Source organism: Paralichthys olivaceus, chromosome 21, assembly GCF_024713975.1.
Source record: "Paralichthys olivaceus isolate ysfri-2021 chromosome 21, ASM2471397v2, whole genome shotgun sequence".
Taxonomy (NCBI): domain Eukaryota; kingdom Metazoa; phylum Chordata; class Actinopteri; order Pleuronectiformes; family Paralichthyidae; genus Paralichthys; species Paralichthys olivaceus.
The window spans coordinates 1,316,478-1,341,273 of NC_091113.1; the positions used below are offsets into that span (position 1 = coordinate 1,316,478).

At 46.3% G+C, this 24,796-nt stretch overlaps 2 protein-coding genes across 15 annotated transcripts in view; both read right to left on the reverse strand.

Annotated features, from left to right (window-relative positions):
• Positions 1-29: 29 nt before the first annotated feature.
• Positions 30-2,381, reverse strand: LOC109646380 (uncharacterized). The gene is made up of 2 exons (XM_020112120.2): positions 2,161-2,381; positions 30-1,410 (listed from the first exon to the last, which is right to left on the reverse strand). The coding sequence occupies exon 2, from the start codon at positions 1,322-1,324 to the stop codon at positions 347-349; it is 978 nt and encodes a 325-aa protein (XP_019967679.1). The 5' UTR covers positions 1,325-1,410; positions 2,161-2,381; the 3' UTR covers positions 30-346.
• A 2,058-nt stretch (positions 2,382-4,439) lies between these two features.
• srcin1b (SRC kinase signaling inhibitor 1b) overlaps positions 4,440-24,796 on the reverse strand; it is a 60,754-nt gene continuing 40,397 nt past the window's right edge. For 7 of the 14 annotated variants that reach the window (XM_069517786.1, XM_069517783.1, XM_069517788.1 and 4 more), the window contains 17 exons: positions 23,176-23,377; positions 22,790-22,919; positions 21,974-22,145; positions 18,616-19,553; positions 18,307-18,396; positions 18,163-18,203; positions 17,911-17,934; positions 16,382-16,542; positions 16,104-16,279; positions 15,402-15,532; positions 14,627-14,774; positions 12,957-13,266; positions 12,459-12,795; positions 12,072-12,214; positions 11,313-11,462; positions 11,105-11,191; positions 9,065-9,976 (listed from right to left, as the gene is read on the reverse strand). In XM_069517786.1, coding sequence (XP_069373887.1) covers positions 9,824-9,976; positions 11,105-11,191; positions 11,313-11,462; positions 12,072-12,214; positions 12,459-12,795; positions 12,957-13,266; positions 14,627-14,774; positions 15,402-15,532; positions 16,104-16,279; positions 16,382-16,542; positions 17,911-17,934; positions 18,163-18,203; positions 18,307-18,396; positions 18,616-19,553; positions 21,974-22,145; positions 22,790-22,919; positions 23,176-23,377 — 3,393 coding nt within the window. In that variant the 3' untranslated portion in view covers positions 9,065-9,823. Of the gene's footprint in view, positions 7,055-9,064; positions 9,977-11,104; positions 11,244-11,312; positions 11,463-12,071; positions 12,215-12,458; positions 12,796-12,956; positions 13,267-14,626; positions 14,775-15,401; positions 15,533-16,103; positions 16,280-16,381; positions 16,543-17,910; positions 17,935-18,162; positions 18,204-18,306; positions 18,397-18,615; positions 19,554-21,973; positions 22,146-22,789; positions 22,920-23,175; positions 23,378-24,796 lie in introns of those variants that run through there. The other 7 variants (XM_069517784.1, XM_069517787.1, XR_011239750.1 and 4 more) reach the window with 7 other exon arrangements.

The following is a 24,796-nucleotide window of genomic DNA, read 5'->3' on the forward strand; positions in this document are numbered from 1 at the left end:
TGATGAAGCGAGAACAGAAGACTACGACATTTATTATTATTATTTTGAAAAGTTTATTTGGGGTTTTAAATGTAGTTACACATCTTATATATTACTTATTATAAGTTTTCTATGATTGAGACTGTTGGTATTTAAAATTTTCTGAACCCAAGAACCCTTAAAGTCTTAAAATATCATGTTATTATGATAAAGTTTGAATTAAAAACAGTTTCAGTTAGTTTCTCTGTTGAAGTTGAGACATTTACATATTTTTTATTTTATATTCTTTCCTCCTCATAACCAGACTGAAAATAAAGACGATCCGTGTCTTTATCACAGTTCTGATTCATTAACCGTCGAGAACGTGTCAGAGTTTGTTGGGTTCTTGTTTCATCCTCAGTGAAATCAGGAGTTTCTCTGCGTCCGTCCTCGTTGTCTTCAGTTCCTCGCAGATTCGTCGGCTTTGTTTCGCTGCCTCTTCAACAAGCTGAGTTGAATCAGTGACTCTCTGGGAATCACCCACAGTTTTCTCCATCGCGGTCGCAGCAGCCAGAGTCTCTGCAGTTTGTCGTGCGACGCGCTGAACGTCGGGACTGGACTTTATTTTCTCCCCGAGGGTTTTTATTGAGTTCAGCTCCAGCAGCAGAGGTTTGATGGTTTCACTGAAGTCGTGTCCAGTGTGTTGCATCACGTTCACTTCCTGTCTCGTCCTCTTCTCTATTTTGAAACTATCAGCGGCGCCTCCAACTACGTAAACGGCAAATCTCGTCCCCTGCAACGCCCCAAACCCGCCACCAACAGCGCCACCTGCTGCACCAACTGTCCCGCCAAAAACACCACCGATTGCACCACCTGTGGCAAAACCCATCGTGACCCATAATGCATTGCTCACTGAACCACGAAGTGAACTTGAAGCTGTGGTGCAGACAGCACCGCCGACGCTTCCGGTAAACACTCCCCCAGCCACACCCCCGAACACGCTCCCAGCGAAGCCGACAGTCGCACCGACTGCGCTGATTTCTCCACAAAGTTTCTGGCAGGTTGTCGCAGCAACTGCCCCCAAAGCACCCCCCACCCCACCGGCGATTCCGCCAGAAACCGCCCCGAGAACACCGCCGAACACGCCGCGAATCGTTTTGTTTCCAGGAACCAGCTCCTGTGTTTCACGCACTCGAGCGACCGTCTGCGTGAAGCTCTGCGAACATCTTTGAAGACGATCCTCATGTCGATCGTAGAGTTTTACGAAAGACGCCAAACTCGCTACGAGCTCGTCCTCCGGGTCGGCGCAGCTCGTAAATGGTCTGAAGTCCACAGAGCCGTCATCGAACTCAAACACGTCGGCCATGTTTCCTCACGATGATCCTGAACCATGAAAACTGGTTTAAGGTCAAAGATGAATGAAATAAATCCTCAGTTTCGTGATGAAGGTTTCTGTGAACGAAAAACAGAAGATTTAAAAACCTGCCTGGGACCAAAGTAAAATATTAGGTAGAATCAATAAAACTATAAAACAATAAATGAACTCCTGATAAGAAGTTTACCGTCATCGTCACTTTAACACTGAAGATTTACAGAGGCTGAAGTGTGACAACAGGAAATGATTCGTTGTATTTGAAATATGAGTTAATAAATATTATGAACTGTATATTTAGTAAAGTAAAATATCCAGGACTTAGTTAAATATTAATTAGACATTGCAAAAGGCTTTATTTCATCTCACAATTCCTCTGTCTTTGTTTGTAATATATATAATAATCACATTCATTTAAAAACGTTTAACTATATTTAAACAGCAAAATACTAACTTTGTAAGTTCATAACTAAATAAATGTAATATGTTGTAAACTTTAATAATTATTCTGGTGGGCACCGTCCAGCCTCCATACTTTTGGTCCTGGGTGTTAATGTTTACGTTTTCAGCTTCTTCAGTTTTTCCAGTTTGGTTTCTCGGTGATCCGGTTCATGACTCAGCAGCTGAGACATGATCCGGTTCATGACTCAGCAGCTGAGACATGATCCTGCTGCTGTTCTGCCTGAACAAGTTTCACACATCGTGCACGACTTTAAATTCTGTCTGAAACAAGCTGCAAGTCAAAGTAAATATTTTCTTGTAGCACAGAGTGAAGGAGTTCTAACTCTGATTGTTGTCAGCGCAGCGTGTTTGAGTTCTACTGTACTCACAGTCTGTTTCAGTTTGAATGAAGGTCTCTGAAGTTCTGTCGAGGTGTCGTTCACACAGTGTCAGAGGAGGAGCAGGAAGTGGAGGAGCAGCAGGGCAGGACCGCCTCACTTCCTGAAGCTTCCGGGGGAAAAACCCGGCGCAGTGTTAAAGTGAAAAACTAATAATATTTGATTAATGACAGAGGAAACAAGCTGTAAAGAGAAATTCAGACCCTTCAATGAAATGCACAATAATATCAGACTGAAATAAAAAAAGGATGAAACTTAAAGGTGCCGTATGTTCATTGGTGAACGAGGTTATATAACATTAAACACAGGTTATATAACATTAAACACAGGTTATAGATTCTCTAAGCAGAACTTCTCCTTCAGGGCGGAAACAGTGATGGAATCAAACTGTGAACAAAGATGGACGATGCGTCTTGAGCAGGGCCGTGGATAACTGAGAAGAACCTTGTGAGTAAAATAATTAAATGAATTAAACTAAACAGCTGCTAATCTTAACGTTAGCCATGTAGCGATAGCAAAAACCTACGTAAGGCCACTTTGAGAGAAGTGGAAGAAAATGCTTTGAGACTCGACGTCAGCCCGAGGGCTCCTCCTGGCTGCAGAGCAGGGCAGAGCGTGAAGGGCACTGCGGAGTCTGTGAATAATAAGTCTCTCACGCTGATGAAGCACCTTCAGCCTCCATCTTTAATCCCCGGAGGTAAACACAGCAGCGCTCTAACGCTCGTTAATGTCCATTTTCACACAGTCTCAGTTTATCACACAGCTGCTGGTGTCGGCTCGTTCCAGCGACTCCAGCTGATCTGTGAGAACATGATTTCATCATCGTACGAAGATTTAAACTTGAGTTTCAAAGAAGAGAATTGAGGATTTAAGATTCTGTCATCAGTGAATTGTGATAATGACCATTTGCATTGTTTGTAAAAACCCTCTCTGCATATTTAACTGTGGAGAATTACTGGATAGATAAATTAAATATGTCCGCAAAATGCAGAACAAACAGAATTTGTCAAATTCTTTAATTAACATAGAAACACTTCTAAATTAAGATTTCGGGGCCGTGTCCTTTGCATTTTAAAATAACGATCGTTAAGAACGTCCCTGACAGTGAACAGGTGGTTTATATACAGCATGAATATAAAGTAGTACCTGTGCATCGTCTTATTATAACAGTTGATCAAACATCGAACCTGCAGTCATGAGCTAAGATCAGTTTGTTATTTCAGTTTCTTGACATAAATCAAGTTTCTATACAAATGTCCCAAAGATTTAGTTTCTTTGCAACTTGTTTATTATTTCTCTGCTGATGAAGATTCTGTTTAAACGAACGATCCTCGATGTCGTCAAATCTAAACGAGCAGATATTTTTAACCTAATTTAAGTCACTCCCTCGTTTATTCGTTTGAGTCTCATTTGTCCAATGGGATCAGTCCGAGAGTCGACATCATTCAAACCAAGTTTTGTTGATAAGTATTTGAAGACGTTTTAAAGGACGGCACATTCATAATTTATTAACGACTGTTATAAATATTCATCCTTTCATCCCGGCTGTTTCATGTTTCAGACCAGGGGGCGGGAACCTTTCTCATCGAGGCCCATTTCCATTTTATTGCGTCCTCCGAGAACTCGCTCCATTATTGAACACACTCCAGTCTGAGTCATTCTGCCGCACCCACGGAGAATCACAATGACTCACTCGTTTTAAAGGTCAACGTGCAGAACACAAGGTATTTCTGACCCTGGTGGCTGGTAAATGAAGTGCAGCCTGTAGACTCTAGGTAGGTCGCATGTGCAAACACACTGACGAGAGCTGATCCTTCCCGGCACAACATATCCCATGATTCATTGCGCTTCAGTGACAAACGTTTTTTTAAAAGAGGTAAAGGCTGAAAAAAGTGAGGAGACAACGCTGGAAGAATTAGTTTTTAAACGCAAAGACTCAACATTTGTAAAAATCTGGTGAAGCAGCAGGAAGAGCAGACCTGGCGTTAGCTTAATAGTCGACTTCTAGCGAACATTAGCTGGTGTTTACAAACTCATTCTAAGCTAGCAAATGCTAGCCAACCTTATTTCTAAGCTAACCGGACTCTTAGTTAACGCTAGCTAGTGTGAGCGGACTCAATCTCTAAGCTACCTTTAGCTAATGTTGCACATGAATGCGTCTCTCAAGGAGCAGAAGAGAATCTGAGGGAAGTTCTCGCGATGTTTTTGATGATCCCGACTTGCGTTCTTTGCACCGCTGTTGACAGATGAGACGCTGAACAACCATCATGTATAAGAGGAATCACCTTTATTGTCACAAAACCACAACAGGAACGTACAAAAGCAGCAACCGCTTGGTTTGGTTGATTTTTCTCACACGAAGCAGCAACTTTTACTTTCCATACACAAAGTTGCGTGATGTTTTGCACTGTTAAGTTGGTCTTTAGTTATATAACGGACTTTGTAGTAGATTATCATTCTTCTTCACGATTCACAAACAACACTTACCCCACACAGCAAGCATCACTCTCAGTATTTAGTCGATATACAATATCATTTAAATATCTTTCCCAAGAGTTAGAATATGGTTTTTTTCTCTTCTTCGTTATTCTGACAGTAAAAGGACCTTTACAGACCCATTTTCAACATAATACAAAAATCTATGTTACTGTACAATTTTTGTTTACTCTATCGTACGCTCACAGTTATACACAGAATTATTGACAAGAAAATGAGATCTCTGTTGAGCCAGCGTGCAGATTTCCAGGAATGTATACAGTATGCATGCCATTTTGGATTTCTTTTTTCCCACGTTTAAAAAAATCTCACATAAAATCAGTTCTGTAATATAGTATTTGGGTTTATATACATGATTTCAACATCCACAAATGATTCAAACGACCACACATTCATCAAGAAACCATCGATATAGTTTAAACTGTATATTCGGGGTCGTGTACGTACACTATTGGTTATAATAGAGGAGAACAGCAACGAAATGGGGTTCTATCAGTGACGTGATGGTTTTAGAGGAAGGAGGTTATGTGCTTTTTAGAAGTGCGGCGGTAACGACCCACTCTGCCGCCGACTGGTCTCCGTGATCTCTACAACACGACGTGGTCATGGTTCGCAGAAAAAAATAAATCTTCAACGCAGAAAAATAATAATTTACAGAATAAATGTGTTACATGTTTTATGAATCCTCTTCAAGTATAAAAATACAAAAAAAGCTTGATTATATAAAACATAGATGACACTTTTCTTTTTTACATTTGAATAAATCAATCTCTTCAAAACAAAAAACTAAATGGTCGTTTAATATACATACAATATATCTGTGATGTGATTCAGGTTATACTTTTACTGCGCTTTTCTATTTTGTGCTAGTTTTTAATGCTATTTCTGAGACTACTAATACATTCCTTCAATGTATTAAGTGTGTACTGACACATCCGACTGCGATTTCAACACACACACACACACTCACAGCGTCAGACTTCCCTCTGGCACAAATGTCAAACAGCACAGAGCCTGTGTGAGGAATCATTTCTCTTGTCATTTTGAATTTGCTCCATGTCACAGTTTTTCTATTTCACCGCCAAAACATCTCCACTCTGTATTTCTGTATTTCCAACATGGCACATCCAGGATGTCTCTGGAACTTTTACTACAAAACACTTTGGAAGAATTTAAATCTGAATATCTACATGTTGGCTGAGTAACAAATGAGCTGTGTCCCAGTTTCATACTCACTGTGTGCAGCATTGTACGGCATCCTACATGTCAGTGAAATGTGTTTTTCCTGATAAAGCAAAATACTCTATGTACATTTCCATTTTGTGCAAAAAGAAGAAGCTATTTCATTTTCCCAATAATCAGATTTTTGGTTCCTGAGATCTTCAAAGTGTCTCGGCTCTAGAATTAGTTTTAAAAAGCGAACTCCACGTATTTCACAGATAAAGATCAGTTTACTACAAATTAGTTCAGCGCGGTGACGTCCCGTCCAATCACAGAGTCTGACTCTCATGATGATGTTGTGCCGTGTTCTGGCCTCTGACGCCTCCTCAGATTTACGGATCTGTTACTCAAACAGTCGACCTTGGGAAATATTTCATCCTCTCATTAGCACATGAAGCGAACTACCAATCCAACACAACTCAAGCTGCATTCTGGGAAATGTAACATCCATGTGTTTGTTGGGGAGCGTGAATAAAAATCCGGATTTCTCTGTCGCTCCAGGTTTGCCCATCTTTGACAATATAAAAATATAAATAAAATATTTAGCCATGTTGTTTATTACATGACAATTTCTCAAATGAACTCATCTTTCAGTATCATTACTTCCTCCATGTTTCCATTGGTCGAACCAAAACAGAAACCAAAGTGAATCCATACGTTGTGTGGAACTGGGACACAGATATCGTGTTAGTTTATTAAATATGAAAATGTCAGCAATGAATTTATAAAACGTGAAGTTAAATGTGTTTTAAATGAATTAGATCTAAAGTGTGACGAGGCAAACATCATTTCAACCAGAACTATTGATGTGTTGTGACTTCAGGTTCGCTGCTCTGACAATCTGTTGATCTCTAACACACAGAGTCAGATAAATTCTTTTAAATGACAAAACCTCACGCCTCCAAGGTCTGAACTAGACGTCCAAATGATCCGAGGACTCACTCCTCACGTAATAAGTCCTGCTGAGACCTGAGAGGCAGACAGAGGATGAGGGAGGCAAAGCTGGAGAGAGCGACAGAGACAGAGAGAGAGCGACAGAGACAGAGAGAGCGACAGAGACAGAAAGAGAGAGAGACACACAGAGGAAGACCGGCGCCAAAATGATGTGAGAAAAAAGCAGCGAAGGGAAACTGATGACAGGCAGCGTTTCTGCAGCTGAAGCTCAGCACTGCACCGAAAAAGCAAGCAGAGAGCAGAGATTTAAAAAAAAAAGTCAAAAAACAAGAAAACATATTGAATGGAACGAGAAGCAGTGACAGGGAGGGGGAAAAGAAAAAAAGACAAAAATCAAAATCTACAAACAGACAAATGTATTTCAAGTTTCTGTTAAATCTTCCATCTGAAACGCTCCGAGGTTTTCCTGTGTTCTATGAGTCACTGAAGCTGAGAACTGAGCTTCCATCCCCTGATCGGCCACCGGGGACGTCAGGGTTTGGTGCATTGGTGTAACGGACCTTGTGTCCGCGAGGAGACGAGAGCGTTCGTCTGTTACTGCAGAGAGGACGCCGTGAGACGGAAAATCTGTCCTTACTCAGCTCCTCTCCGAGTGATGCAAGGAGGAGTGTGAGGGTGCTGTAAAGTGAGGGAGGAGGAAACAGAGGGAGAGGAAGGATACTGTCAAGTGAGGGAGGAGGAAACAGAGGGAGGGAGGAGGAAACACAGAGAGGAAGGATAGACAGCGAGAAAAGGAGGAGGAAATGAACAAGGGGGAGATGAGGAGAGTAGACAAGACAAGAGGAGATAAGAAAAAGGGATGGAAAGAGGGATAAGGAGAGGAAAACAAGGAAAAGACAAATGTGGAGGTAGAAAAGGAAACAGAGAAGAGGATTTGAGAAGGAAGGAAGGAAGGGAGGGAGGGAGGGAGGGAGGGAGGGAGGGAGGAGGAGTGTTTATCTTTCTCTTTCTCCTCAATGTCTGACCTGATCTTTCTTTCTCTCAGCGGCTCCTCGATGCTTCAGACAAATAAACCAAGAGGAGAAACAACAACAGGCTGAACGTCCCCGGAGTCGTTGATTTAATCTATAAACCGAGTTTGAGATGAAATACGTCTTTTTTTCTTTCTTTCTTGTTTCATCCACTGGCGTCTGGATAACAAATAATAAGAACACACACACACACACACACACCATGTTGTACTATACAGAGGTTTCCATTCTGTGTGCAACATTAAGAGTTTGGTTTTATCTCTGCAGATTAAAATGACAAACATACTAAAAAGTTGTTTTCATATCGAGTCACATTAAAAAAAAAGTTTGATGACATCATCACTTCTGAATACGCAAGAGTGAAAATTATGTCTTAATAAAATTTAAAAAAAGAACTTTATTAGACCGTTTGCTTTCAGGCTGTTAAAACGATGAATTATTAAAAAAGCAATAAAAGGAAATGAGCTGCAAAAAAGAGTGAAAGGATCCTCAGACCAGAACAGGACACGTCGGGCTCTGAATACTAATCCTCATCGTCTCTGTGGAGCGAAGGACGCCGCTCGGCCAGATGGCGAGGGGACGTCCGCCATGTTAGCTACAAGCTAACTGCTGTAGCGGCTCAGGGGAGCTGTGGTCAAGGACGCGGTCGCCTCTGATACGTTAAGTTTCTGAAGATGTGAGCGTCTGTGAGGATGAAAATAAACTCTTAATTAACCGATGGATGAATTAAAATAAAATCCTGACACCGCTCTGAACTCAGAAACAGACGACGACGAGGTGGCGACTTATCAGTTTTCTCTTTCAGAGGATTTTCTGAAAGCTCTCTCTTTCTGGCGGAGGCCGGTGAAGCCTCTCAGCAGGTCAGGAGCCGCTTGAAGCGTCTGCAGGAGCAGATAAGACGAGAGGAGCTTCACGTCTGACTCACCTCAAGCTGCTTTAAGAGTTTCTGTGTGTCGGGACACAAACGTCCGAGTCAGTTGCTCTGGAGGTTTTCTGGAACTTTTACTGCGGCGCCCAAGTTAAATGTCTGGAAAGCGTCACAGCGACGTGATTTCTCTAACCGGAAGAAAACAAATATCTAAATCTGTTTCTGTTTTATCTTATTTGTTGAAAGCCTCTTCACGTCAGAGACGACTGTCAGAAGTTAGCGTCACTGAAAAGTCGCAGATCTGCAAGTGAATTTAAATGTGGTTTCGTAAGGAGACACTTTGGTCTTGGCGGACGTATGTGCAGCCCTTCTAGTCTGGATTCTGGATTTCCTTCGCTCTCGCTGCCTCAGTCGTCTCTTTTCTTCCTCCTGTTCATTTTCTTCTGAACTTAAAAAGCAGCTTCTCTCAGGTAACCGTGCTTCGCTCTCATCGTCTTGCATAATGAGTCCGAGCTGTTAAAAGGCAGCTCTGAGTAAACCAACGTAACGACCGGACCTTTCAGGCTGTTCACTTGCAGCCACGCCAACGTGCAGCCGCTGAACGAGCCGCAGCGCCGCCGGCTCACCTTGAGATTTAAAGAGTAGGTCACACAAAAAGAGCAGCATGTGGCAATTATCGGAAGAACAGAGAGAGAGAGAGAGAGAGAGAGAGATGATGAGGGGGAGGAATCAGAGAGAAAACATGACGGGATCGTGGTCAAACACTGAATCATCACTTTGACCTTGAGATATGAATCTTTTCCGTGGCATCGCTGGAGATAATGTCGCAGTAAATGGAGGCGGAGGACGTCTCTGAATGGATCTGACTGTGAGAGTGAAGCTCGTTTCATCAGTCACAAGCACCAAAATCCTTCCTCTGGAAATCAAAACAACGACAAACTCACACCACAAAAAAACTTGATCTCTGAGCAAGCGAGGTGAGATCCAGGAACTCAAAGGTCAGAACGCACATGGAGAACTGGTAAGAATCAAGGGTTCTGCAGACTGTTCCCCTCTGGTGTCTGTGTAACCTCACATCGTCTTCTCCTCCTCAGGAGTCGCAGGAGGAAAACGTTCAGCAGAAGAGAGGCGGACCTCAGAGGGTTTAGAAGTGGAATACCTGCTGCTGGCCCTGGACTTTGGGGAAATCCTCTTTCTGCTTGCGGGTCTTGGGTCTTTCCAGGCTGCCCTGTTGGAGGTGTTTGAGTCTGGCTGCGACGGTGAAGCCCTTCGTCGGCCCCGGGGAGTTACTGCTGTTCTGTGGGAGCCAGGAGACGAGAGGGGCGATCAAAAGTCATTTCAATCACTGGTGTCCACAAAGATTTGGCCACACGAGGTAACTGCTTTGTTTTACTTTGAAAATAAAACGCTCTGCTGCGGGAAACGTAGTTTTAACGACCAACGTTACAAAGACACAGTTTTATTCAAATGTTAATCACTGACCCTTGAGTCAATACAAGCAGGATCTGGATTTAAATCTCCTGCAGGAGGAGAATAGATTCTTACAGAGCAACGATTCTGTATCCCTCCCCCGATTCTAACAGCGACCTGCGAACACGAGTCGTCTCCACTCGGCTGAACGTGTCACTGGAGCTGTCAGGAAGTGCACGAGACAAAAAAACTAAACATATCACCGGCTTCAGCCGCGCTGACTCACCGCACATCACGTCAGTGGTTCGAGGGTTCGAACGTTTACACAGATGTTGGATTTCATCTCAGAGAAAAGCTTCACAGATAAAAACATCATCGTGCACATAGAGGAAGCCGAGGAGGAGGTCGAGGGAGGAAGTGTTAAAAAGGTTAGAAAGAGAAGTTCAGTCCAACGTCTGCAGCTGCAAACACAATCAATCATCTGATCTAACGTAACGTGTGAGAAGGTTTTTAAAAGTCTCATCAGTAGATTTTAGAGAACTGGTGACGTCTTGTCCCAAAAATATTTAAAGCAACACTTTGCAATGTTACCTGAGCAACAGCGCCCTCTGCAGCCACTCGTGGTGAATCGTTATTTGGTCATTTATGCTACGAATATAACTACGTCCATTTCAGACGACATAACCGTCACCGTCCACATACAGTACGTCCACCTGTGGTTGTTGAGCAACTCATCCACTAGAGGGCAGCACAGAGTCCAGATTTCTTCCCCGTATCTTAGAATCGTCTCGCTGGAGCTACTGGCAACACTTAATGAAATCACGATAAACTTCTCTCTGTGATTAAACTAGTTTTTACAGCTCATTCAGACTTCAGTTCCACTTCCTGCCTCGGTGGAGATGATGACTCGTCGGGTTTTAGTCGTTAAAAAGGTTCGAGTGAAGCAGGAGGAATAAAAGCAGATAAAGGAGTTGAAGTAGAAGCACAGTCCACAGGCTGGAGGTTTTCATTTTACCTTTCTGGGCCTGGAGGTGCAGGGAGGAGCGGCGGCGGCGATGCTGCGCCGTTTAAAACAATCTTTTACAGGCGTTCTCTCAAATATCTTTGCTCCGTGGTGGTCGTATGAAAGATGGTGGCAGAGACATGTGAACACACTGACACGACACGTGACAACAAAACTGAAATCAGCTGCAAACACCTGGTTCATCCAAAAACCGTCTCACCTCCAGCTCCGCTATGATCCTCTCCTCGTCGTCCTCGTCCTGAATCGCAGACGCTGCGATCACAGGCGGCGTCGACGCAGGGCGGGGGGTGTCCGACGGGGTCCGCCTCAGCTTCACCAGAGTTTTGGGGATGTCGCCATCGTCCTCCATCTTAAACGGTCAAAATGAAAGAATTCTAAAAGCAGAGTTTAAACTCACTAAAATAAATAAAGAATGAACAGAGAGCAGGTGTTCAGAGACTCTTCAGACTCAGACGTGAACATTTCACAGCTCTCAGACTGAACTGTGTGAATGAAGCGAGCAAAAAGAAAGTACTTGACACTGCTCAATGAAACTGGGTCGAGGTCTCTGAGGAAGGTTTCCAGCACCTTATTAAAGTGAAGAATTCCGTCTGTTCAAGATTCACGAGTGAACTCGACTTTAAAGCAGCGGCAGCAGCTTGTTGTTACCTGGGAACCAGTCGCTGCGAGTCTCACACCACCGAACATCAGGTTTGTTAATAAGTGGGTCAGACTCCGTCTCGTTAAATGAAACAACTCAACCTGCGTCACGGCTTCTCTGTTTGAGTCAGATTTAAAACCTCCGACGGCGTCGGCTCTAATATTAAGAAGAAACGCATAAAATAAAAATAATAAATAATAAAAGAAGTTCGATGCAACGCGTCTTTTTCAAAAAAGAAAATCCATCACATGCAGAAAAGAACAAGTTGATCCTTTGAAACGATCACACGGTTTCAACCGAACTTAAAAAACCTCTCACCTTCAGGTTCTTGGTCGTCACGACGACCTCTCCGGTGCGGTTGGTGGTGAGGCCGTGTGCTGAGGGGAAGCTTCGTCGTGGCGGAGGCGGTGGCGGAGACTTGGAGGGTTTCTCTGTTCGGTACCGAGTCACGTTGAGGTCGACTGCGGACGGAAGATAAAACTTCAGAAACGAACTTCTACTGGAGCGTCAAAAAAACTAAAGCACAAACCGTCCTCTCACCACAACCTCATGAGTTAAAAAGCAGAAAGTGACTCGTGGATTTTTACAGGTTGATCGTACGAAGGAGTAAAAAAGAAACGATACTGAAATATGAGACGATAAATGTAAAGTAACCAGGAATATTAATTATTTATAGAAATAAAATAAAAACACACTCTGACTCACCCGACCCTCGGTGTGAACCGCCCCCCTCCATACTGTTCAGCTTCTGGGCAGCCAGCTGCACTTTGCCAGGCTGCTGGTCGCCGCCGGGTGTCGTGGTGGCGGTGGCCGTGGCGCCGGTGTTAGCGGCTGCAGCTGAAGTAGCTGTGGTGGGTGTAATTGGGATGGTGATCTGGGGCTTGGGGGGCACTGCCGGCTTGTTGATGTGCTTGGCAGCGAAGTCGAGGTCGGGGATGGCCTTCATCAGCTCGGCCTGCGTCTCCTCCAGCAAGCGATTGATGTCCTGGGCGCTGAACTGGGTCAAGCTGGCACGTTTCTCCTCCCAGTCCCGCTCTGCCGCCTGAAACACACAGACGATGAGATCGTCCTCACAGGAAATGTAATTACCTGATGTCACGGAACACGTAGAGGTGTAATCACCATCTGGCTAAAACAGACATCTTTAACGTGCTGAATGAGGATTATACACAACAGCCTGATCCATAATCAGCAGCTGATTACCAGTCGGACTTCAGCTGACACCGACTTGTCCGGAGGACGCCGAGTCGGCAGCTCGTCGAGGACTCGGTTTCTGAAGGTCATGGAGGGCTGGACGTCCTGCTCCAGGCCCGAGGCGTCTCCGTCGGACGCCGGCATCCAGTTGGCCAGGCCGGAGCTTGTGCTGAGGTCGCTGAGCGAGGGACTGTTCAGGATGTCCAGGTCCGAGCCGCGGCTCACGTCCTCCGCTCGCTTGGTCTGGGCGGAGAGGTCGTCGGCGCTCTTCCACACGCCCTCGGTGACTTGTCTGAACATATAGGAGGGATACAAAACACTACAATACACACAGGACACCATGAAGGTCCTACACCGTGTTAGAACAACAACCTGGAAACTCAGAGAAACACAACATGCACAGGATGAACAGTGAGTCTGTCAGTTTCAGTTTATAATTCCAGCTCGTCATTCGTCACCGATGCACTCGAAGACCAAGACGATTGAGTCGGAACGATTTGTGTTTGACTGAAGATTTGAAACGGTTCATTTCATCGATCACGACGGAAACGTTGAGAGACTGAGGAGCAGCTGATTTCTTCGTCAAATGAAGAATCAAAGAAACAGAAACTCACGTGTTTGTATCAGCGGCAGAAAAAAATTTACATTTGAAACATTTGAGAAGTGACTCAACAACACATACACACTAACACACACACACACACACACACACACACACGCACAGTAAACCTGCCTCTGATGTTTCAGACGGAAACTCTTCCTTCAGCTCTGACAGGTAATTTGCTCAGCGTCTGATGCTTTGCTCACTTTTTATCAGTCGAACAAAACCAGGAGGAGAAAAATCTGAATTTCTGCTTTTAATCTCTAAAGCGTTCGTGTGGAAACTCATCCCTGAGAATTCTTTGTAGAATCTGGAGTAAAACCAGGATTTCAGCAGCTCTCAGAACCTTTTCAAACATTCACGATGAAAGTTTGAGATTAAACGACAGAACCGTCTTTAAATTCAGACGTGAGGAGCGACGAGAATCTTCCAGAGTCTGAAACGTCAAACACGACCTCGAGCAAATGTTGTTGCCTAACATTTAGATTTGGAATATTATTCATTTGTTATTAACAAAGTCGACCCTCAACTTTGTTTTTAACTTTATTTATCTACTTGTTTTTCTTTTCTTTTCATGAATCGTTCCTCAGCTTCCTTAAATCTGACCTGATGTTATGGCAGAAAATCGAACGTCCGATTTCCTGAATCAATTATTTTTGTATTTCATGGATTTTTTATTTCTCTTGTTTTTTCTTTATTCTGATATTATGACTTGTTTTTCATTAAATTACAACTTTATTCTTGTCATTTTCTTTTTTTTATCAGAATTAAACTTTTAAAAAAAATCTAATATTCTTAATATGATCAGAGCCACATTTGAATTTTACGACTTTATTCTCATAGTTTTAAATTATTCTTGAGATCCAATAATGGAGTATGGCCATAATACACTTCCATAGTATTTCACTGTAGGATCATGATACGATATAAAACTATCATGTAACTTAAATAATTTAAAAGAGTTCATCTTTCATTCTCAGACGATACACAGTCACTTTAGAACAAACCTGAAAATTCAAAAACCTTCACGGAGAAGTCACAACAGAAAGTCGAGTGTGAGTGAAGTCGGGGCTCGTACCTGCGCAGCGTGCTGAGTGCATCAGTCATGGTGTTGCAGCGCTTCAGCAGCGCGTCCAGGCGGTGAGGCTCCTCCTTCAGGAACTTCACGGCCTCCACCTCCACCCTCAGCACCACCCGCATCTTACTCTGCAGGCTGGGGAACTGGTCTGTGAGGGAGGGAGAGAGAGAGGGAGAGAGAGGGAGAGAGGGATGAGCAGAGAGGATGTGATGGAAGAGCGAGGGGATCACAGGAACCACGACGATGCAGCTTCTGTCGCTGTTATTTGAAGGCAGTGGATTCTCCTGAGGTCGAAGGTCACGATGGACGAGAGGCATCAAACACAAAGAGGGTTTTTCTGAGTGGACGAATATTTGAACTTCACCCGACGCTCAAACAGAACAAACCCAGCGTCTCGTCGAGTAGAAGCAGCGAGTCCACACGTTCACGTAACAGGCTCCTCTGAGATTTTACGAGTAATGTTCCAGGTGGCGAGCGGAGAACACGGGTCAGAGGAGCCGAGTCCAGAACTTCATGAATATCAATTTATTACGACTCATAAATATTCATCTGTGACTCGGGGAAACAGAAATTTGACAAACACGTATTTCAGCAGAACAAGTGGTTGAACTTTGACCTGAGAATAAAACCTGTTCCTCACGTGAGCGGATTTAAAGATTTACGATGTTTTTCTTTTTGTAAAGTTCGTGAGAAATCTCAGTATTTACATCATGACAATCAAATCATGGAGGGAAAAGATCCACAGGTCAAAGATCATCAAACATCACACACTCACTCTTCAGCTCAGTGAGCGTCTCTCCCAGAATCCTCAGCTCTTTGCTCTTCTGCTCCACGTCCTGCTCCGTCACCAGCCCGTGGTTGATGGACGAGTTCCTCTGCAGCTCCTCCACCGACTTCTCCAGGTCGCTGTGGACGAGCGGGTCACAGACTCAACTTCTCTCAGAAGCAAAAAGATCTTAAAGAAGATTTCTGACAAAAACATTTATTGTAGTAAAAAGAAAACACGATGTCGCTCAGGAGGAAAAGAAACGTGACCTTTGACTTTCTGCTACAGAAATCAAATCCCTTCACCTGAGTCTAAATCAACGTTTGTGCCAAATGTTGAGACATTGCGTTCACAACAATGGGACAGACAGACGGACCTCCCATGATGCCTTTGTCCACTGGGTCTCGTCTGTGCGGCGGAATAATAAGAAACTAAAGAAGCTTCATTGAGTTTGACACAGAGGAGAGAGTGGACTGAGAATCACAGCTCAGCAGATTCAGACTGCAGCTACCGACTCTGTAGTCAGAGTGAATGTTGGGAAGTTAAATAAAAAAAACAAAAACACGACACATCCTCATTGATGTAGGATAGATGTTCGATACCCAGCCCTCGTCTCTGCGTGCGGTCCTGCCGCCCCCCCGTGTTTTCCTCGACCCCAGGTTGACAAGACAAATTAACTCGACGCTCGGATCAATCGCTGCCTGGACTCACTGCAGCTGCTGGATGAGCAGCTCCTCCTGGTTCAGGTACTTGAGTCTCTCCTCCTCCACCAGGAGGCGCTGTCTCTGGAGCGGGTCCTCCTGAGTGCGCATGGCGTCCAGCATCATGAGGCTCAGCTCCGACTCCGTCTGCCTCAGCAGCGTCAGGACCGAGTCCTGGTTCTCCAGCTGCGACGAAGAGTCACACGGTTCATTTGGACGAAGAACACGAGTCAACAAAATCTATATCTGGACATTTTAAAGAACGGTAAACTTTGCGTCCACACTCGCCTGCATGTTGCGCAGCTGCGACAGCTGTTTGCGCAGAGCGTTGGTGTTCTGCTGCAGGCCCTGCAGGTGGAGCTGCATCTGGAGACGAGACACCGTCACGGGCTGGTTGGGCCCCGACGACGGAGGAGGCATCAGGGCCAAAGGAGCAGAAGGAGTCAAAGCTGCAGGAGAGGAGGCGTTTAGGGAACCGGCTCTTTGTTTAGTTGCTTTAGAGAGAGAATAGAAGTTGTCCTGAAACACTTTAACTAACGGATCATGAGAGGAATCCCCGAAAGCTTCGACTCTCATGACCTCAAACTATCGTCCGGGAGAAAAAAGAATCGTCTCAGGATTTGGCGGCAGCAGCAGTTTCAGGACAAGTTCTATCGGCAGGTCAGAGGTGGAGATTTGAACGTAACGATGATAAACAGCACGAGGAGGCTTCAGGGACAAACAGGGCGGGAACGGTAAAACACAATCATCTCAATAAATCTAAGTAATAACAACAGAATCCCTCCGAGCGAGCGTTTCCTCCGTTCAAATGAAGACGACAGTAATTAGGAGTCACACACACACACACACACACATCGTGCAGAACCACAGAGGGGAACTGGAAGACAATCGATAACAGAGCAGTGGATTTTAGGAGAGTTGCATTTTCAGGCCACTTTCATGAACTGAAATTAAAAACAAATCTCCTGAAAAAGACTTTTTAAACCCTTCAGCCTCCAGCTCGCTGCAGTGAGAGCCCCTGAACACCGAGAGGTTTTAAACCCCAACGAACAGATTTAGACGAGTCGTCTCTCCGCAGCTTCACCAGGTCACAACACTCCGACGCACTCTTCATTTAGATTCTTCAATCGCCTTTTATACTCATCCAATGAATAAATCACAGGTAAGAAAAGTGGGTCACGTAATAAACTAAAGTCTTTCCCGACTGTGAAAACACGCCTACTTGGAAGATGTTTCCATGTTTTCCTCACAAGATCTCAGTGAACACGTTAAGTCGCATCACACGTGTTGCGGAACCCAGACACACGATCTGAGGTTTTCCTCCGTTGTTCATTCAGTTTGAATTTTCAGTAGAAACCGACGCCCACAGACACAGAACTCCACAGAAGAAAAGTGAAATTCAAGGCTTATCTACAATTTGACACGAGGTTTCATTTTCTCATGTTCATGCACAATCAGATAAAAGGAGAAAATTAATTTAAATCTTCTCTTGTTGGACTCTTCACGCTGGGAAACAGACGCTACAGCTTCAGAATCAAAAGAAATCAAGTCGCTCGGCCCACGCTTCAAAAACAGACGCTTTTATCTGCGTCTGAGCAAAAACAGTCGCTGGACCTTTGAAATCGCTCCGAGAAATTCAGTGAGAGATTCAGTGTCTGATTTAATGCAACTCAAATAATTTGTTACAGAAGACGACAAAAAAACGAGGGGAGAGTGAAGGAACACACACACACACACACACACACACACACACACACACACAGGTTCTAAACACCGACGGGGGAACAGGACACTTGAGGAACACAGACAGTAGCTACCTTTCTTTTTTTTAGTTCGTCCAGCTAAAACAAAACCATGAGCAGCAGTTACACAGCAGCAAGAAGCCGACACACACACACAAACACACGCACACACACACACACACACAATCAGCCGTTAGCATCACATCACAAGGCCGTGTGAGAAATATGCAAAGAAAAAGAAATAGCAGCAGAGGAGGAGGAGCCATTTTACGTGACCAGCGAGGCAGAGTGACGGGCAGCGACAGGAAGTAGTTTGTGAGAACTTACTGTCAGTTCCAGAGCAGTCACTGGCCGACTCAATCTTCTCCCTGGAAGAGGAGAGAGTCAAAGTTCTGAAACACGACTGAGAAGATCTAGTGTGTGTGTGTGTGTGTGTGTGTGTGTGTGTGTGTGTGTGTGTGTGTGTCTTACGGGCTCTCGGCCTCCGGCGCTCTGCTCAGGACTCTCTGCAGCAGCCCGGTCAGACTGGCTATCTGCTTCTCCATGGCCTCCATACGCTCCCTGGATGGAGGGAGAGATACGATCTGTGTCATTGATCACGTGACACCGTCATGTTACATTAGATCTATGTCATTGATCACGTGACACCGTCATGTTACATTAGACTGGGGATAAAAAACTGCAGACGTTGCGTTCTGATTCTGAGTTCCTGACTGAAGTGTCTCATGCATGTGAAGTGAATAAACCTGTCTAACCATGTCCCCTCAGGTTGTGTCCTACCTTGTCTCCGTCTCGTTCCCCAGCAGCGGTGAGCCGAAGCCCCCGGCGTTCCCCCCCTCGCCCCCGGGCCCGGCCATCAGGCACAGCTGCTCCGAGGTGAGACCTAAGGGCCCCTGGCCCCGGGCTTTGGGACTGTCCCCGAACACAGAGGAGGTCACAGAGTCCCTTCTCAAGCTCTGCCTGCCGGGGGAGCCGCGGCCGGGCATGGTGCCTGCGTAGGAGTCCCTCATGTCAGGGATCTTCTGGGGGGAGGAGGGGGGAGGCACCCGCAGACCCATGGCCAACACAGACGCAGCGTAGGCGTCGTTGTAGAGGGGTCCTCCCGGCCTGTAGAGAGCACCACTCTCCATCAGCTCCCCTTGTAAAGCAGCGGCTGAATAGGAGGTGAGAGAACGCACCGATCCGGCTCCCCCACCGCCGCCGCCTCCTCCACGGCGGTATAAAGAGCCGTAAGGGTCGGCTCTGGCCGGGAGGGGGGAGTGAGGACCTCCAGCGAGACTCAGCCGACTCGCTTCAGGGCCCAGAGAGTAGGGGTCCGCGTAGATCCCCCCTCCACCCCGATCGTCCCCCCGCAGCAGCACCATGCTCCGGGAGCCGCCCACTTCGTCGTCGGGCTTCACATCCCTGCGCTCCAGGATGGCGCTGGAGGAGGTGCAGAAGGCCTGCTGGGGGTGGTGGGGGTTTTGGGGGTACTGGTGGAGCTGCGGCTGCTGGTGGGGGGAGGAGTGGTGGGACTGGGAGTGCGGATGCGGCAGGGAGTGGGTGTGGTGCTGGGGGCCGGCGTAGGACGAAGGTCTGCCGCCGCTGTAGAGGAGGCGGGCGCGGGACGGCGAACCCTGGGGCGGGGAGGCAGAGGCGGAGGAATGCTGGGAGGACAGGGGCGGGTTGCTGAGGCGACGGTTGGGTGGAGAATCCTGAGGTGCATAAACCATCTCCCTCTGTGAAGAAACAGAAGATCTGTCAAAAGATTTATTGTGACACGGTCACCATGATTCCAGATTCTCCACAGATTCTCCTCCAGATCTCCAGAAGGCGACATATCGAGATCAATCGGCCACTGCAGCCAATCAGAGCAATTAGTAATACGTTTTTTAACTGCCCAACTTGTTTTTATGTTTTTATATAATGACACTACTTGAAGTCTGTTTCTTTGGTATTTGTTCCGAAGCTTAAACGTTCTCTCAGAGTAAACAACGTGATTCTGACTCGAACAGTTGAACGAGTTTGTCAGTGAATGAGTTCTGAATGAAGTTGTTCCTTGTGTAAGTGCAGCTCTTTATAAATCCTCCTTCACATCTCGAGGGGAGGTCGCGGAGAAGCCGATGATTCGACGGACACCTTCAGCTTCATGAATCACTGCCGAGTTTGAGTTTCAGGGATTCTGAGACGACACCGCTTCACTTCACCGCTTGATTCTCGTGAGTAACGAGCCTGCGACCAAAACAAAAACCCGTACGTCACAAAGCGACAGTTCTACTGCAACATGTCAGCGATCCACTGATGCTGCTTCCAGATTGACAGGAAAGACTCTGAATTGCCCCTTGATGGCGTATCGACGGACTGAGCACGGAGAGATTTTCTCCCGGCATCGAGCCCGAGTGTCAGAGGATGCAGAGCGGCCAGCGGCTCGAGCGGCTCGCTGCGTTGGAGGGAACTGAATCAGCCAGGAGTAATAGATGCAGCCATGGAGCACAAAGGACGACAGGACTGTAATTGCTTATGACGCACAACGCTATCTCCTCGAGACCATGCAAATTGGAAAACCAATATTTCCACATAATAACCCTCAGGCCTCTTACAACAACACCCTGTGGACGCTCTGTCGGCAGACTAATGACTCCAGTGCCATCATCTTCCATCTTGTATCTTAGCAACAGCCTCGCAACGACACCGTCCTTAAGACAAACGTTTCATTCCCCGTCCAAGACCCCTGGAGGTCAAGAGACATCCATCGAGGGGGGGGGGGGGGACACGCCCGAGGATCCGTCCCAGGGCGACTCTCACAGCTGGTCGTTCTACCGCCAATCAATCTCATCCTCTGTCCGTCAGTCAGAGGCCAGGACCGACCTCAGCCAAGGTTTTATGATCCCCTAACACACACACACACACACACACACACACACACACACACACACACACACACACACACACACACACACACACACACACACGTCCTCCTCACTCACCTTGGCAGGAGCAGCCACTGAACCTGACACATTAAACTCAAGGTAAGCTGCCGCTCTGATAAGGCTGTAAAACTCTGGGAGGATTTCTATCACGTGCACGAGCTCAAGACGGTGACCGAGCCCGCGGGGGAAGAGACACAGGAAGGTTGACCTCCAAAACAACGGCGGGGGGGGGGGGGGGGGGGGGGGGCCTCGGGGTGTTTGACGTCAACAGAGCAACAATCAGAACGAACTTCTCTCCACATGTTTAACATGCAGGTTCATTAAAATAACAAGTTCATGATTTATTTCATTCCATAAAAGCAGAATTCTCCAACCCTTCACATTTCTGCTTCCTCATTTACATAACGGCAGCGTACTGACACGGATACGAAGCGCAGGAGCCTGGAAACAGCAAACATGAGTGACATGAGACTGTTCCGCTGCAGCGAGCGTCAGTAACCATCGGGCTGAGGCCACGTGTCCCCAGCAACAATAAACCCGTGAAGACGAGATGTTCCAGGTATCAGCCATTAAGATTATCGAGACGTCAATCATGCTCCCCCTGGTGGATAAACTCTCTAAGGTCATGTATGCGTACTCTGCGTTCATCTGCTCTGTACTTGTCTTCTGAAACCTCACGATACGAACAAACCTGATGGAACTAAAGTACCACAGGAAGTCATGGGGGGGGGGGGCGACCTCAGTCGTCAGGTGTTTCTGATCAGTTTGGTTTTAATTTATCTGTCATGATTGACAGCTGAGACTGACTCCTGATTGGTTAGAAGCAGTAAATCTATATAAATAAATATAACATCTCTCTGCATCGATGAGCCTCAGATGAGCAGGCGACACAGTCCGTCACCTCTGAACAGGGAAGGTGAGAGACTGGAACTCGTGCTTCTGAACACAGAAACCTTATCAGGGACGGATTCTATAAATAACACAGGTGTTTTATTTGTCGGATGATTTTTCGGTCGGCTGAAATCTGCCGCCGCCACAGAGACGAGTGTTCGTCCCACTCGCTGATCTGTGAGTCACACTCGGTGAATTAGTAATGAAGGAGAAGGTGAGCGTGACTGAGGCACGACCCCTTCCTTGGCATCAGTTTACATTTTGGCAGCGAGATAATTAAAAACCTGAAAGATGAAAAGTTCAGGCTCTCACACACACACACACACACACAGCCCTACCCGCAGGTCTCCGTTGGCCAGGTGAGGGCTGTGGTGTGCAGGGTAGGTGCCGTACACAGGCTCTTTGCAGTAAATCTTAATTACGCAGCGGTCCTGAACGTCCCGCGGGTCCTCCAGCTCGTAGAAGACGTTCCGGGTCTCATCTTTGATCAGCAGCGCCGTGCTCGGAGACCTGGTCATCAAAAACAGAAACACACTGATAAAGAGTCCACGCAACGACGATCACAGCCGCTGTTACCTGCTGATCAACAGTGATGTACAGTCATTTACACTCCAGGGGGACAAATGGAAAATCTTTAACAGGCGAGAGGAGAGAATCAACCCGACGCAGTCTGATATCGAACTCATGAGGGACGTAACATTCAGAGCGAGAGGAGTTGAGAGAGAAGAGGACGAGAGCCCGAGCTGTGTCAGAGCAGGTTTTACAGATAATCTATAATTAATACGTTGATGAAAATACATACTGATTTTATTTTAGCTGCATTTGTGGAAAACTTGGAAAAACTTGGGACATCAGGCCTGGAGATTAAAAATCTAATTTCTGTTTTGATCTCGTGTTGGAACCAAACTGATTGTGTGTCGCGATGAGAAGTTAAAAGAAGAAAAGTTTCTTTCACAACTTGTTTTAGTGACTCGTCCTTTGGTTTGATGGATTTTTCTCTGCTGCTTTTATTCCTTCCTGTTTTTCTCATTTCTTTGTTTGTATTTATTTCAGATCCATGTCCGCGTCATTTACACGTCTCACCATGATTGATTGATAAAACTAAATGAGGCGTGTACGTGTCACCAAACAGATCAATGCGGTGAGACTGATACCTGAGCATGGCCATGGTGAGCCTCTGGGGGAACATGTGCACGATGAGCGCCCTCAGAGTCTCCAGGCTCGTCAGCTCGTGGGTCAGGTGGACTCTGCGCGTCTCCTCCCCAAGCTGGAGGAACAAGATCCCTGCATTTATGGATGAGGAGGAGCAATGAGGGAGATCGACCATGGTGGACGGGTGAAGAAGAGGAGGAGGAGGAGGAGGAGGGTGATGAAGGTTGAAAGGAGGGAGGAACACATTTTCATCTCAACAGTAGATTTTTGAGTCTGATGAATGTAGAGGAAATGATAATAACTTCAAAGTTCCCTCCAGAGGAAGGAGTTTGTATTTTCCCTCAGGTCAACGTGCAGCACAGTGTAGATTTGTATTTTGTTCTCTGACCTGGGGCCCGCAGCTTGGCCTGGCTGGACGAGCGAGCCAGCGGGAGGCTCTGACGGAGCCGGTTCATTCGGTTGAAGCCGATGGGGATGTCGGGCTCCGACATGGTTTCCAGATTTTCAGCTGAGGCGAAGGAAACCCTGTTGGCCTGGTCAGAGAGCGCCGGCTGTGTCGGGCTGAGGCGCGTCACGCGAGGCGTTCGAGTCTGTGAGACGTTCAGAGAAGGAGAGAGAGAGTAAATGATGCTGTGAAGGCAACACGGCAATGAAGTGAAAATGTTGAGCAAACAAAAGACAAAATGAGAAAACGGAGAAAATCCCTGAAAGGAAAGAAACGGAGTGGAGAGGGAGGCTTTTAGCTCGGAGGCACGTAAACAGTTTACCTCAGACAAAGCAGCTCTTTCACTCTGCTCTACCAACAGAGCCTCAACAAAGGAAGCTGAATCCTGGAGATAAAATTAGAGCAGCGCAGCCGGCAGGTTAAACACACCGACTCCAAACAGGCTCAAAAACAAAACCCACAAAAACTACCAGAACAAAGCTTCAATTAAAACTTCACAACACGAGAGTAGAGAGAGTTTTATTTTAACGCTCTCTTTCCTCAGAGCGTCCACTGATGCTGCTACGCTGTGAAATCGTGTGTGTGTGTGTGTGTTCTGACGATTACAAGATCACAAATCGTTTGAATCTACGATTACGTCTGTGGCCTCTCGTGTGCACCAGGCCAGTGTTTCAGAGACTCATTACCAGCTCTACCTTTAAACTGGTATTTAAACCAACGTGTTCGACCTCGGAGATTTCCTCCACAAGAACATGAAGAAGGATCTTCTCAGCAGCTCTCAGCACACGACAGGTTACGTTTGAATAAATTCTCTGAGCTGAACGCAGGTGTGTTCGGGTCCCGTCTGACGAGGAGGTTCAGTGATTTCTGCCTGACTGTTGTTAAAAACAGAACTTTTACATCCGTGAACAAACTGTTGGATGGAAACACTGGAAAAAAAACTCATGTGTCTTTTAAAAAACTTCTAAGCTCAGTAAAAAGTACCCGAAGCGAAATAACGCTAAGTTTTTCTCTGCAGCTCGCAGGAAGTGCACAGGCCCCGAGCAGACGACAGCGAGGAACTCGATGCCAACGACCATGACTAAGCTAAACTCCATTACAGACGCGTAACGCAGCTAACCAGCGTTCTGTCACCTGTGCCCTCTGAACCACCGGAGCCCAAATTGTGAAGGAGGCTCGTTACAGCGCGATGAGGAGCGTCTGCAGCGCGTTGACTGTTAATGAATCTTCACTGACAGACGTTCTCCAGCCCAAAGACGACGGTAATGAGCTCCCACAGCGCCGCGTGCAGCTTTATGCATCTGTGGACTCGGAGGCCTCAGCAACAGGCGAGAGAGAGAGAGAGAGAGAGAGAGAGAGAGAGAGAGAGAGAGAGAGAGAGAGAGAGAGAGAGAGAGTGCAAGCGTGACGCTCTGCCATGCATGTGTGCACGAACATGTAGGGAGACACCGACATGTCAGGCAACACACTTGCACACACGTGTTTTTAGATCCTTTAAAAATGCACCGAACACATGCGGCTCTGACGGATCTCAGTGTGTGCGCTCGTCAGCCAGACGCCGTGC

Excerpts from the sequence above, each read along its gene's own strand:
- LOC109646380 (XM_020112120.2), bottom strand. The coding sequence starts at position 1,324 with ATGGCCGACGTGTTTGAGTTCGATGACGGCTCTGTGGACTTCAGACCA.